We start from the raw sequence: 14,294 nt of genomic DNA on the forward strand, positions 1-14,294 counted from the left end.
ATTGTACTGTAAAGCTGTATTGAAATCAGAAGCACGTACACTTGCAATGGAGACGAACATAACCTGTGGTAATACTGAGCTTAGCAGAAGCTTGCCACAAACATGGTTTTGTTTAGAAATTTACAATCCTGCTTTTTCCTGTCAAATGGCACAAAATGCTACAAAGACAGTCGAATCTCAGTGATCTTATCTTGGAACTAATTCATGCCTTGGTCCTAATAAATATTCCTTACTTTCCTGTTCCTAAAATTCACTAACGATTAAAAAAACTGTAGGAACAAAGCTCCATGCACTGCATGTTACCTTGTTCTTGTTCCAGCAAACTTAAGTATGTACTACATAGGACAGTTGATATGTTTAACATACCTGAGAAAAATATTTAATTCTAAAATTCTTTTAAAATATTGAAAATTCTCTATCCTGCTGCAGAGCGTGAAATATTCAGACACCAGATAACGAGCATGTGAACAAACTGCATCACCCACAAAGTACTGGAAGATAATCCCTCCAGCCTGTGACCCGGCTCATCGCACTTCACATGCCAGCCTGCGGTAAACTCAGAAGACTGTATTACTAATGTCAGTAAATAAATAATAACATTAATGGCCTCTTACAGTGTAAACATACACAGATCTTTAGCTTAATCTGTTCCATTGAAATGAAGAAGCTATTCCTCTTCATGACGTCCAAATGTGGAGAAACAACTTCTTCTAAGTCATCTCAAGAAGCCCTTGGACAACGCCCTCAGAGACATGGGGTGAATTTGGGGTTGTCCTGTGCAGAGCCAGGAGTTGGACTCGGTAATCTTTCCAGGTCCCTTCCAACTCACGGCATTCTATGGTTCTGTGATTCTATGAACTGAAAATCTCAACAACGTGCCGAAGCGCCTGGGTACAGGGCGCGGAGTCGGGTAGGGCGGCTGACAGGATCCCTTCTTCAGCAAAGCACTACAACTCCTTTCCTCACAGCGTTGCACGAGCCAAGCCCGACCGGCACCATGTCTGACGGAAACCTCCCGCAGGGAGCTGCAGGCAGCTGAAGCGGCGGGCAGGCGGCGGGAAGGAGCGCAGCTCGCCGCGGGGCCGGGCGCGGCAACGGTGCGGTCGGACACCTGGCAGCACGGCAACGTACCGGCCACCACTCGGCCGCGCCAGCTCCGACGGCGGAGCTCGGCCAGGCCCCGCAGCCGGCGGAGGTGTAGCCGGCGTAGCGCCCACCGCCCGCTCCGCCTGGGGACCCGCCATAGCCCAGCTCTCCCCTGCCACCTCCCCGGTGAGCCCAGCGGCTGCCGCGACGTAGCCCAGGAGGAGAAGGGGGAAGGAGGGGCCTAACCGCCGGGCGGAACCTCAGGCGCGGGGCTCGGTGTTCCGGCCGGCGGCGGGGACGAGTGCGCCGGTGACACCGCGCGGCTGGTTGTTGCCCTGCGCCGCGAGCGGGTGCCGGGCCCCAAGATGGAGTCGGCCGGGAGAGCGGGGCAGGAGATTAGCCTGGCGGCCCTGAAGCAGTACGACCCCTACATCACCAGTATCGCCGACGTGACTGGCCAAGTAGCGCTTTACAGCTTCAGCCCGAAGGCCAACGAGTGGGTAAGTGCGGAGGAGCGGGCCCGGCGCTCCCCACGGCCGGGCTGGGCGGTGGCGGCGGGGCCCCAGTCGGGGGTTCGTGGCCGCCGGCCGCGGCGGGACCGGGGCTCCGCTGGCCCGTGGCGGGGAAGTTTGGAGTTTGGGAGCCTTCCCTCCGTGGGGTGCCGGCCTCGAGGGGTGCTTGTACCGCGGGAGGGGAGGAAGCCCGGCGGGCTCGGCGTCGTTGACCCACTTGGGGTGGCTGCGGCCGCTGTGGGGCTCTCGGGGTTTCTGTTGCTTTTGGTGGTCGTTGCCGCGTTGACTTTTTTTTTTTTTAATTTGTTGTTGTTGCTCATGCGTGTTGAACAGAGCCCTACTTCAGGAAGAGTGGGATTTGAGGAATGTTGGTATTCGTCGTCGCATTAAAACGCGGTTTTTGCTTGACCGCCTGTTCTATTACAAAACTATAAAAATGGAAGTACGTGGAGCTTCACGTTGTCATATGCAGCGTTGGAGCTGCGTTCGACTCTCCGTGCTGGCGAGTCACAAGCACATGGTAAAGGTTGCTTTAAAAACTGAAGTATGAAGCTCAGCCACGGTCCATGCTTATATTCTTTTATTGTTGGCTGTGCTGGCATTGCTGTCCTTTAAGTAACACTGCACAAGACAACCTTTCCAGTATTTGCAGAATAATGGACTGTAGTCCATATTGAAAACATGGAGTTGTGAAAAGGTGTTCAGCTCTGACCCGTTAGGCTCAGCGTAGGAAGGTTGTAGAATACTGTGTATCACACCAGCAGACTGATAGCGCAAACAAAATCTTATGGAAATGGGTTTAATTTCTTAATCTTACTAAGCAAAAATAAGGGGTTTCTGAAAATAAGAGATCATATTTTTAGTCCTATGATGTCAAACTTCATGGGAAGATAAGGATATTCTAAGTCTCGGTTATTAAAATGCTGTATGAAAGCTCCATAACTGTGTGAACAATCATATACCTTAAATGCAATTACTGTCTTTTGTAGGAGAAAACCGACATAGAAGGGACCTTATTTGTGTACAAAAGGTAAGGGATTGGTTTTGGGGGTGTTTTTTTGAGTGGTAGGGTCATTTTCCTTCCTTAAGAAAAAAAAAACTCAGCTTAATGTGTGTAGCTTTCATACTGGATTTACTGCACCCAGTAAACTCATATAGACATTAACAGATGGACAAATAAGTAATTATACTCATTTGAAAAGAATAAAGTCTGCATGTAGATGAATAACTCTGTCAAAAGCACCTAAAAATACTGCTGAAAAACCATAAAGCTTCATGAATGCTGGGTACGTGCCCACAGAAAAACCTAGTTTATCAAGCTAATTTTGTTATTCCAATAGCATTTGTTAATGTATTGAGTTTGCTCAGTCTGAGACTGCTGAGTCTTTCTTTTTCTCCTAAAATCCATAAAGTTGATTATGAAAACAATACATGTGAGAAATTAAATAATCTGTCCTAATTTACTGTTGGGAAATGGCAGAAACTTCTGTAAACAGACAAAGTTGCCTAAAAGATGGGGTTTTACTAGCATATAGTTTTGGGGCTGCTTGATGTCCTCATCAAAACCATGAAAGAAATTTCAGGTTATATGGGATGGGGGAAGGGAGCGGGGAGGAGAACTGGCACATAAAACCAAACACGGACTTAAGTTTTTAATTTCTGGAACATGAAAAAAATCTAACAATGTAATAAATGTATGTAGGAAGTATAAATAATGCAGACTTAACCCATCCCGAAACAGACCGTCATAGACAGGCTATTACAATATTTTATCCTGGCACTGTGAAGGGGTATTAGTCACCAGTTCCCATCTACTTTACTTTAGCTCCAAGCTTGGAAATACTTAGTGTAGGAAAGCCAACCAAACAAATAAGCAAAAAGTTTCTGTGTGACTATCCAATTATTTCAAAGAAGTTTTGTTAGGTGCATTAAAAGACTAACTCATGATGGTAAGGATTGTTTTCCCCCTTCTTAGAAGCTGTCAACAGATTTTGTTGTTGATCATTCAGTAAAGACAAAACAGATCTAAAACTATCTGGAACTTCCAGTGCTTGCTTGCTTGCTGTTTTATTTTTCCACCTGGTGTCTAGCAAAAATCTAGATAATAAAAATTCTTTCACTCAGCAATACAGTTCTGAATAATATCTACTTTGAGGACACTGGCTTAAGTCTTTACTTAAAGAATTTGCCTGTAGAAGGAAATTACTGCTTATGTTTCCCCTCTAAGTGTATTTCATGTTATTTAAGCTAACATCTTTTTATATTGTCATACCTATTTACAGTAATGTAAATGTTGCTCTGTAAGTGATTTGTTTTTTCTCCGCCAATAAAAGATTCTAAAATGTCTCAAAACTATCTTATGTGAAGTATTGAGTACACTTGTATTTTAATCCTGGACCTGCCCTAGATTTTTTTGAGGCATATCTTTGATGCAGCAGTTTAGCAATCTAGAACTGTAATGTTAACGCTAATCCTGCTTTGAGGTAAGTGTAGTTTTAACTTGAAATTAGTTGGCATGACGAGAAATGGCACAGAAGAACAACTCTTAGAGCTTCAGGAGTGCTAAAGCTTCACCTAATAAAGCAATGGAGATTTGAAGATTAATTTGTAACTCTGTTTCAGAAAATTGTATATGTAGATCAGGGTATTAATCCTTGGTGTTGTTTTCATTGAACCAATAGGTCAGCTTCTCCTTATCATGGTTTTACGATAGTGAATCGACTGAACATGCACAACCTGGTTGAACCAGTAAATAAAGATTTGGAGTTTCAGCTCCATGAACCTTTTCTTCTCTACAGAAATGCTAGCTGTGAGTATAACTTTCTTTAATCCATATAAACTCCATGTTCTGTTCTATAACCTAGACCACTTCTGATTACTGTGATGTCTGTTTCAAGTATAATGTAACTGGGCAGGTTCCAAAGAAATGTCTGATGTTTTCTGTCTACAATGCTAGATTTACTTAAATAGCTGTGCTGTTATATTGTGGTGACCACCTGCTTTCAGTAAAAAGAGGATATACTAATAAAGTTCAATATTGCTCTGTTCTTTTTAATTAATGATCCAATAGGTTTTATCTAAACATATACACAGTGCTAGAGCATTAATAAAAAACTGTGAAAGGACAATGAAGATTGATAGATTTTGAAGGCATTTAACACCAAGAAGTTATAAGGGCTTCCCCTTTTGCAAGCAAGAAAACAAATATTAATCAGTAGCTGCCTGAAGAAGTTGAGAAAACTGCTCAGCTCTAGGTTGAAGGCTTCTTTCTCCACAACAGGTTTTGGACTCAGGAGATAGATGTCTATACTAAATTTCCTGGCATCTAGTATCCAACAAGTCTGGGTGTTGGGATAGTCATTATAGAGATGAGTGGTAAAAGAGTAGTCAGTATCTTCTTGCTGCTTTTTGAATTCTAGTAGTGTTCTGGGTCATCAGTTGAGCTTCAGAGTCCCAGTGTACTGTGTTCCAATTAGGTACACGCTAAAAATCCTGCTACTCCAAAGAGCTCAAAGTGTAAATTATGTAGCCCTTAAAGAGAGAAAGAGGGAATATATGTGTATATGAAATTCACATTAGGTTAAGTAGATAAATAAAAGGCACCCCACAGAGCAGAGGGTCCTCCTGATTGATACCAAGGTATCATTTCATGTCCTCTTTTCTAGACAAAAGTTCTTGAAACTAGTTTGTTGCTGTCTAGTGACAGGTTCCCTTTACGGAATTACTCGGATAACCTATGTGCTGTCAGGATACAGTACTTCCTCAACACCATGTCTTCTTCCTGCCAGAATGACCCCTTGAATTAGATAGGAACACTGCTTTGGCTATGCTCCTGTGTAGCTAAAAGAACAGTCTAATGTTAATCCCTTCCTGTTTCCCCCTTGGAAAGCCTCTAGGATCTGTGGGCAGTAGGATAGATTCCATTATGATGACAAAGAACAGCTTAAGGTAGGTGGTCTCTTCTGTTCAATAGTCTTAGCAAGCCTCCTGTGTTATCAGGGTGAAAGTGTCAGAACTTCTCAGTAAGTTGAGAAGCCTAGGAGATTAGGGAAGTAAATTACTGGCAAGAAATTGGGAGGGGAAAAATATTGCATTGAGTTGGATGTTTAAGCAGGTTGCTCGGTCTGGAAGGAAGAGGAGCTGTAGGTGATGGTCGTAGGAGTAGGATGGCCGATCAGGTGGCAGTAGAGGAAAGAATTGCAGTTGTGAGATTGGTGTCATAAGAGAAGCAGGAAGTTGATTCATTTGTTTGTTGGAACTGCTGATGGTATCAGGAAGCAGGAGCTGCTGTGGAATTACGATGGTGTATGCTAGTGGGAGTGACTAGAGGATCACTTAAAGGAAGCAATCAGAGAAGGTAGGCTGTGTGTGAGTTCATTAGAAACCTCTAAAGCTAATTATATGCCTTCCTCTCACTGATAAAAATTCTCGTTTTCCTATGGGATACTATTCTGTAAGATCTGTAGGAGGCTCATGGGAGTTAGGATAGAAGTGACATATAAAAGTATGAGGAAGGAGGAAATTCATACAAAGGTGAGCAAGGAAAATATTACAGACTGGTATGGGAAATAATTGCATCCTGAAGTAATCAAGAGTATTTTTTTCCTCTTGCATCTCTCCCCCCCTTGTCATTTTAAAAGACTGGTCAAAAACTATCCTTTATTTTGTCACCCTGTCCTGTCTCCTGGAAGAACATGGTAGCAATGTCCAGAAACAGTCTACACTGATTGAAAATTGAAAATGTGCAGTGTAGTTAGTACGTCATTAGTTATTTCCCCAAGTGCCACAAAAAACCAGCAGATCAGTTTTTGTGTGCTCGGCTAGTGTTTGCTTTGTTGAAATACAAGCTTAAAAGCATAGAAAACAGCATCTACACTTTTTATTCCTTATATTTTGCATTTAGTTGTTGTGTTGTGGATTTTCTTTCTTACATGCAGTTTCCCAAATTTCCGGACCTCTGTCCCCTGAATTAGTTAGAAAAAAAACAAACTGTGATTTAAATGTTCAGTGTTAAAGCTGTTTGCCTCTATCTGCACAGCATTCATGAAACTTAAAAAAAAAAAAAAAAAAACCAAACCCAAACATTCAAGATTGATTTGGATTTGCAGACAAATTTCACCATGTATGTTATTTGTATGGGTAGATTAGGGGATTCTTGTCCAAGGTCTTTTCATGCGGAAGGGTGTCCACTTCTGCTCAGCTGCCTGCTCGCATGAAAAACATTTGCATTTTGGGGACTAATTCAATTAGGAGTTTTAAGCCAGTTAATGTAATGTGTATCTCCAATGGCTTAATGTGAAGTTCTGAAATTCTTTAATGACTGGAAGAGGATGGACTGCTAGACTGTGCTAGGAGAAACTATCTCTTATACAGAGTGGTGGCAATAGCCCTGTTTCTTGTGGAGTGGTTATTTTTGTGTTCTTGAGCAAATCTACTATGATAATTAGAAACTCTTAAAAGTAAGTTGTCCTGCTGAGATTGCTGAATGATTGAACTGTTGATTCTGTTTCCTTCGCTTACAGATGGGGAATGGTTCAGACTAGCTGATAAAAACCTAAAATAATATTTTAGTGCTGCTGTTTGGCAGAGACAAACATATTTTGTGTCTGTATATTTAGGTTGTAACAGGATCAGTGACAAATCGTGGTTTATGCTTCCCCAGGGAATGGTAGAGATAGTAGACGATCAAAGCAAAATTATGGCACCATGTATTTGGGGAAGGTTCCACGTCAACAATCTTTATAACTGAATGTGATACTACTGTTTTATAAACTTCATGTTTTCACTTTGTTCTGGGATTGTGTCTTGACTTAAGACGATAATAAGGGCAAAGTCTGTTGTGTATACCAGGCTATACAAGAGTAGGTAATTGCCACTTTTCTCATGAGAAAGGAAGCCTGACTTATCTTTCATAGTTGTTGCGGGGGGCAGTTCCCCCTGTTTTTGCAGGATGGGATATGAATGAGTCTTTCATGGGTATTCGGGAAGGAGAATAGACCAATTGATACAGTAACTTTCTTGTATCTGCCTTTTGTAGCTTTCACTGAGTGAAATGGAGACATCTGGGTCAATTTATTATTTGTTATTCTGGTTAGATGTAAGACATGTAGAGGCTTTCTTCCCCCCCGCCTTTTCAATTTTTTAGCTGTTAATGGGGAAATCTTTCTCAACTCCAGAATTTTTCTCAAAATCATTCTAGCTACATAATACAGCTGAAGCCCCAAAATAATGCTTAAACCCAAAAGTTTGAGAAAACAAACTTGTCTACTTTGAAAGTTGTTTATAATGCTGCCCGAAAACTTACAGTATTTATTCATGAGGCATCAGATCCTAATGGAAAAATAACAGGGGGTGTGACTAAGAAGCTGTGAGACGTTATCCCGGCTACAGTGGTAAATAGAAAAAGAAAAAAAAAAAAGGGTTTTTTTGCTTTTCATTGTTAGAGAGAATTAAAGCAAATATCTCAATGTGAACAAATGAAGAAATTGCCAAAATGAAGAGAAATTGTTTGGCTTAGTGTAACATATTTTTAATTTATATTTCCTTTTAAAAGGGAGAAATTTTTTAGATTATACTTCATACTTAATGTGCTATTTATTATGGCTTAATCTGGAATATGTGTTGCTGGGTATGTGTGATCCTTGTCTAGCTTTCCCTCTGGAGGCATGCACGTTCTTTAGAGTATTCAGAGTATTTGTTCATGAAGTACTGAATCCCATTGACCTATTTTTTTAATGAACCTAAGCTTGTTTCCTCTTGTCTGTATTTTGTGAAAAGTATGTTAAGCTGTTTAAAAAAATGCATACAGTTCTGCAATAACTAGTAATAGTCCAATCTGAAAGTTCAGTACTTTCTTTCAATTTCTAATGTGAGAATTTGGAGCTGTTAGTTGATAGTTTGCTTAATAATAGAGGAAAATCAGTCAAAGTTTTAAGCAATGGCTAACTTACCTCTTAAAGCCTTCAAGAAGTATTCTTCTAAGTCTTTTTCGTTTATGACTTTCCCTCTGTATCGGTAATGTTGGTCTTGATTAAAAGGCTTTTTAATCCAAGCTAGTTCACTTGGAAGGTCAGGCAGATTGATTTCCATGGTGCTGAAAAGACAGATGTTAAGCATAAAACTTGGGTAGTAAAATAAATGGTCCTCGTTTCGTGTGGGTTTTTTTCTCGCTTGCTTCTTATTCCTGTCCAAGGGTAAGAGTTAGTAAAACAAAAATAATGGATTTTGGAGAGGTTGATACATTTAAGTGGAGAACTTGGTTACAAAGTGCTGTCTTCTGGGCTTGTTTTATTATCATTAATAAAACAAACTTGTATTCAGAACAGCAAAAGCAAAATAAGTTGCATTATGTCAGATGGCTTTCAAAATGCTTTGAAAGAGCTCCTGACTAGTTTCAAAACAGGACATCCTTACTGGTAAGGAGAGTCACTCATTATCACCTTTGTTCCTGGTTGGCAATGCATTAAGTATAACATCTCTGTGATTGCGCAAGCAGAATGGCTCTTCACCAAGCGCATTGACCCAGTGGTTTAGTCTGAGATAAGGAAGGAGCCAGTTCTTGATACCTTTATAGCAGGAGAAGCGATGCAAGCTAGGGGGAGGGGAGGAACCATTGAAAGCTGTTAAGTAGTTCTAAAAATATTTCGTTTGACCTAAAAGACGGCACTCTAACTGGAAGGGGTTTTCCACTCTGGTTAGGTGTTGCAAAGTAATAATGCCTCTCATTGCACACTATACATTGTCAGAGGGCAGACTGTTAAAGTGTTCCTGATCTTGGATGCTGTTTGCTATCTGTTGAATTACTCCAGTGCAACTCCTTGTGGGATTGTGCTGTGAACTGTATGTGTGAAATGGCCTTTGATATTCAAAACAATAAGAAAGCAAGGGACTTTTAAAATTAATTCTAATGATTTGTAGGTCTATGTGGCAGGCTAATATTTAAATTGAGGACAATATGAATAGTTAATGAAGAATCTCAGTGAAGAAGATATTAAAGCAGGTTGACCGAAGAGAGGTGGCGTTTCAGCTAACCTTGCTACTGGAAGAAATAAGCTTTGAGATTGCTTTATGTGCTTTTGCCTTAAACTCTATTTGAAGTGTAAAATGATGCATATACGATATGCAAATGATGCGTATATGTGCTTTTCTTTATGGGAGTGAGATCAATTTAAGTTGATTTCCATGAATACCTTATAGGATGGGTTTTGAAAGACAAGCCCTTTCTTTCCCAAGAGAGCTTGAAAGGTTACTGTCTTCCACGTCCAGTTGTTCTGCTTCATTGTATAGCAACATCTAAATTGGAACTGTAAAATGAAACTTTTCTCTCTCTTTTCTCAGTTCTTCCAACTAGATAAGGTAACTTTTAAACAGATAATTTTTTTGAATGAGATGAAGCTATATCTGCACAAACAGCTGAACTGCTGAAGGCAAGAGAGTGATACTGTCTGGAACCTCTGAAACTGGAAGTGCTAATGAGTCCCATGTACGATTCTTCTGGCACAGCATTCTCAGGCTACAGTTTCTTGAATGCTTTAACAGTTTTGCCTTACTGTGCTGTGTACAGTTTCTGCCCACTCTTTTGTGCTAGATGGCATGTTTGTGAAGCTGAAGTGCAAACAGTATCAAGGATGTTAGAGGTCTTTTCCAACCTTTATGATTCTATAAGGAACTGGTCTGGACTAAAATGTGTCCAGGTGACATAAGGGAGAGGTAGATTGGGGTAGGATGAGTTAATGGCAAAGTTGTGGGAATGTAAGGGTGGTGACACTGCTGCTTTCTGCTTACTTAAAATGAGAACTGAAGTAAAACTACAGCTTTGGGGTGCAACTTCATTTTACGCTGCCAGAGAGTGAGACCTCTGTCTCGTGGTGCCACTTTGCTATTGCCACTCCGAATTCACACCTGCTAACTGCGCCACGTTGGAACAGTAAGCTGACTGCCCCATGAAGCAATGGTAGCACAATGTAGAAGAGACCAAGACCTTCCTTTTGGTGTCATCCAGCTGTTAGGCTTGAGTAGGAAGACTTCCATAATGCTTTTGTTTTCTCAAAATCTCTTTGTTTTCCCATAGCAATTTCAGTCAAGTTTTAATGATTGATCCAGTCAAGTTTGTAGAGAAGTTGAGTGTTACATGTTTTGATAAATATTTGTGGGTCAGTGCTTCTAATAAAATTGATATAAGTTAAAGAAGAATGGAGATGAAGGTAATTGATGACTTCTTTTCATTTAATGAGATCTGATTTGTCTGTGATATGGGTTACTCCTGACTTCATGTGTGTCAAGATATAGTGTGAATCCAACTGAAAGATACTGCTGATGATGATTACAAACTGCTTCTACTTGATTACTAAAGATGCTGCCCAGCATTCAGTGTAGAAAAGCTGGATGGAAAGTGTTGAACTAGATGGAAAAATAAGTCAATTTAGTGGTGTCCGTCGGATGAAACTCTTAAAAGAGCTGCAGTAGAAAGATATGCCATTAGACATATGAACATTCAGCTAATGTTCATGCTGGGTGCAGTAAAAAGAGCGCAGATTTGAAAAGAACTGGTAAGTACCAGCTCTGTTTTTAATAAAAGGATGTTCATAGCTCAAGCTGCGTGTGTGTAAGTATATCAAATGCAGTAATGCAGTTGGGGGGCACACATACTCTAGGGCAAGGGAGCTGAGCTGATAGTACAAATGAGTCCTCTTTTGAAAAGAGGAGGGTAAACATTCCAGCCATATGTTGGAATATAATATCTGTTGGACCATATCTAAGTGAATGCCCAAGTTTACTTGTTCATAATCTGCTTTACATCTTTGTAATATTGTTAATGTTTTGCAGTGTCTCCCTATGACTGCTTGCCAGTAGCACAAAGTGGAAAAAAGCCTGATGCTCTGTACACCAAACTGAGATTTGGATCTACTTCTGGCCTTGTGTAGGCCTGTTTCTGGGAGAATTGAGTGTGACTTTTATCATTTCTCCCATTAAGATATCATTATAGTTCCTTATCTTCATTTCTTCAGCAAGTATGCTTTTGAAGAAGCTTTCTTCCCTTGGCAGTTTGTCTGATAATTAAGTCAGGGAAGGGAAAGAGCTTTTTTTAGTGTTAGGATATGCTACATGACTAGATAAGTAGCTCAACCTGGAAAAACTTTCAGGTTTCTATACAGTAGACAATCCAGTTGTATTAAACTGTAAATATTAAAAATTTCATAAGCATTGGCTACAAGTATGAGATTTTTTTATTGGCTTATGTCTTTTGTAAGAAGGAAGTACCTTAAATTGTGCTATATTGATTTCTTTGTTTATTACTTGAAAAGCTTTGTTGTCTGTTACTTAGGCTGTAACTTCTAAAGGAACAAATACCCAAATGAATATAGCTTTTATGTAATAAAATTTTTTAAAAAAGAAAAGTAGAACTTCATTTTGTCTTAAGATATTGTTGTAGAAATGAGGTGTGGGCATGACTTTATGAGGGTTTTGGTCCAACACAGTAAGCTTAGGATAACTGCAGGTCTAGAAGAAAGTTTGGTAAATAATGGCCCTCTTTGGCAAGGCTTGAAATAACTTTGAGTGGGCTTTGGTTGAGATTTTTGACTGTTTCGAGGAGGAGGAAAAAAAGGGGGGATCTCCATTGGAAATAAAAATCTATCTGGCTAGAAACGCTTGTGTTGGATTGGATTTTTGGGTTTGGTTTTTTTGTTTGTTTGGTTTTTTTCTTTAAAATATTACTTCACTTAGTTGAAATCACTAACTGATTACAAAAACATGACTAAAAATATCGGCATGAACTGCAGTATAAAGATGAGTTTTAAAAGGCTAAAAGTGTCTTTTCAGTAATGAAAATATTTTAATGGTAATGTATGTAAAGTGTCCAATTGCCTTTGATGTGCTTGCACACTATGCACTGCCAAACTTAATAGGTAAACCAAGATTTAAAACACCTGCTTTGTGGGTTGGATTAAATACAATTCTGAAGAGTTCGGCAAACTTCTGTTGGCACAGCTGTGGGGACAGTGAGGAGATGAGTATGTGTGTGGGTAAAAATGGCCTCTTTGATGTGAGATTGCTGATGAAGATACTATTAGTACCGGCACTACTGAAAAAGTTTCTCCCTCTGATGGAGTATCTTTCAGCTCAGTGATCAGGCTCTAACTCTGCCAGTTTTCAATGGAATTTTACTTACTCTGAAAGCCAGAATGTGGCTTCGTGTCTTGCTGAGCTGGAACCCTTTTGCCCTCGTTGCTTTGCCCTCAATACCTTCAAAGAGTAGGGTTCAATATGAATCTAGTTTTAAGCTGCTCCATGAACGGAACAGTATGATTGGAGCTTTGGAACAGCTTCCTTCCTATACAGTTACTTCTCTTACAAAAAGAATTTGGAGAGGGAACCTTCCAGAGAGTGTCTGTCTGAACTGTCATACTGTAATTCAAATTTTATTTTTTTTGTTGAGCTTCAGAAATTTACAAATTTAAAAGCAAGTGTTTAAAAATATATTTATATTCTTTAGCCTAATTTAAGTGGTGAAGCCAGTAATTCAAAACAGAAGGTTGCAATTGTAGTAAGAAAGCATCTGGTAGTTAAAACTTCCATTTTCCTGCCACTTTTATTTACAAACAGTATCAACATTTTGTAGTTCTTGCATTTAATCTGACTTAAGTTGTGTGTTTTGCACATGTCCTATTTCTGAATACTTTATAAATAGCAGTCGGTCACACACAGAATATTTGAGTAGAAATTGATGATAATTCATATGCTGTGGATCTAATGGAGTTCTGGGGTTTTTTTGCTTTTTTCCTATTGATTTGATTTCTTTTTATTTTCTTCAAACCTTTGTCTTACATTAGCCTCTTTTTCTTATTTTCAAGTGTCAATTTACAGTATCTGGTTTTACGACAAGAATGACTGTCATCGAATAGCAAAACTCATGGCTAAGTAAGTACTGTGGTCTTATTATTCTGTAGTTCTTTTATGCAATACAGAAGAAATAATTGAACCTATTAAACGTGTTTGGGTTTTTCTCACTCTCCTTAAGTGGAGAAATACCACATTCAGGCTGGTACCTTTTTTTTGGTTTTGGTAATCAAAATGTTGGTTTTATTTTCTAAAAAAACTACAGCATTAAAATTTTCAGTTGTGGTAAAATAATCAGTTGATGTATTAGTTGGCATCTCCAAAGAAAGGAGGTATAAACACTGTTTATTATATTTTGTGTAGGGATGCTGGCAAAAGATCCTCTGACGCAGAAACTGTAATCAGATAAATGATAGCCATTTTTTTCGTTGGTTTTGTGGTTTGTTTGGTGATGGGTTTTGTTTGTGGGGGTTTTTTTTGGTGGGTTTTTTAGGGTTTAGTTATTATTCCTGACTAAAGTAAAGAGATTGGAGAATAATGGGAGAAGTAGATGGAATCTTATAGGATTAAAGTGGTGTTAGGAGGGTAAGCAAAACTGTGAAATAATAGGAACTTGTTGTTGCTAATTTCTGGATTGTTTGAACCTTTTCATTTGTTTGTTTGGAGGTTTTTCCTATTCTTTTTTTCCCCCCTTTGGAGATAAAGTTGGTTTATAAAGCTGCCATGTCACTTGCTCTTATTTTGTAGTTCCAAAGGCTTCTGGAGAGATCATGCAGTAGAATTTCTGAAATGATCTCGATTTAAAGAAACCTTAAAAGACTGCATTTGCAAGAAAGTGGTTTTGTTTGTTTTAGCTGC

The 14,294-nt window shown here is 39.6% G+C and overlaps 1 protein-coding gene across 2 annotated transcripts in view; it reads left to right on the forward strand.

The window, feature by feature from the left end:
• Positions 1-1,358: 1,358 nt before the first annotated feature.
• The window catches only part of DCP1A (decapping mRNA 1A), a 38,556-nt gene continuing 25,620 nt past the window's right edge, over positions 1,359-14,294 (forward strand). Inside the window, exons 1-4 of one of the 2 annotated variants that reach the window (XM_064453895.1) lie at positions 1,359-1,586; positions 2,588-2,628; positions 4,280-4,407; positions 13,451-13,517. In XM_064453895.1, coding sequence (XP_064309965.1) covers positions 1,452-1,586; positions 2,588-2,628; positions 4,280-4,407; positions 13,451-13,517 — 371 coding nt within the window. In that variant the 5' untranslated portion in view covers positions 1,359-1,451. The remainder of the gene's footprint in view (positions 1,587-2,587; positions 2,629-4,279; positions 4,408-13,450; positions 13,518-14,294) is intronic. The other variant, XM_064453894.1, reaches the window with a different exon arrangement.

The sequence above is a fragment of the Phalacrocorax carbo genome, chromosome 6 (genome assembly GCF_963921805.1).
Source record: "Phalacrocorax carbo chromosome 6, bPhaCar2.1, whole genome shotgun sequence".
Lineage (NCBI taxonomy): Eukaryota > Metazoa > Chordata > Aves > Suliformes > Phalacrocoracidae > Phalacrocorax > Phalacrocorax carbo.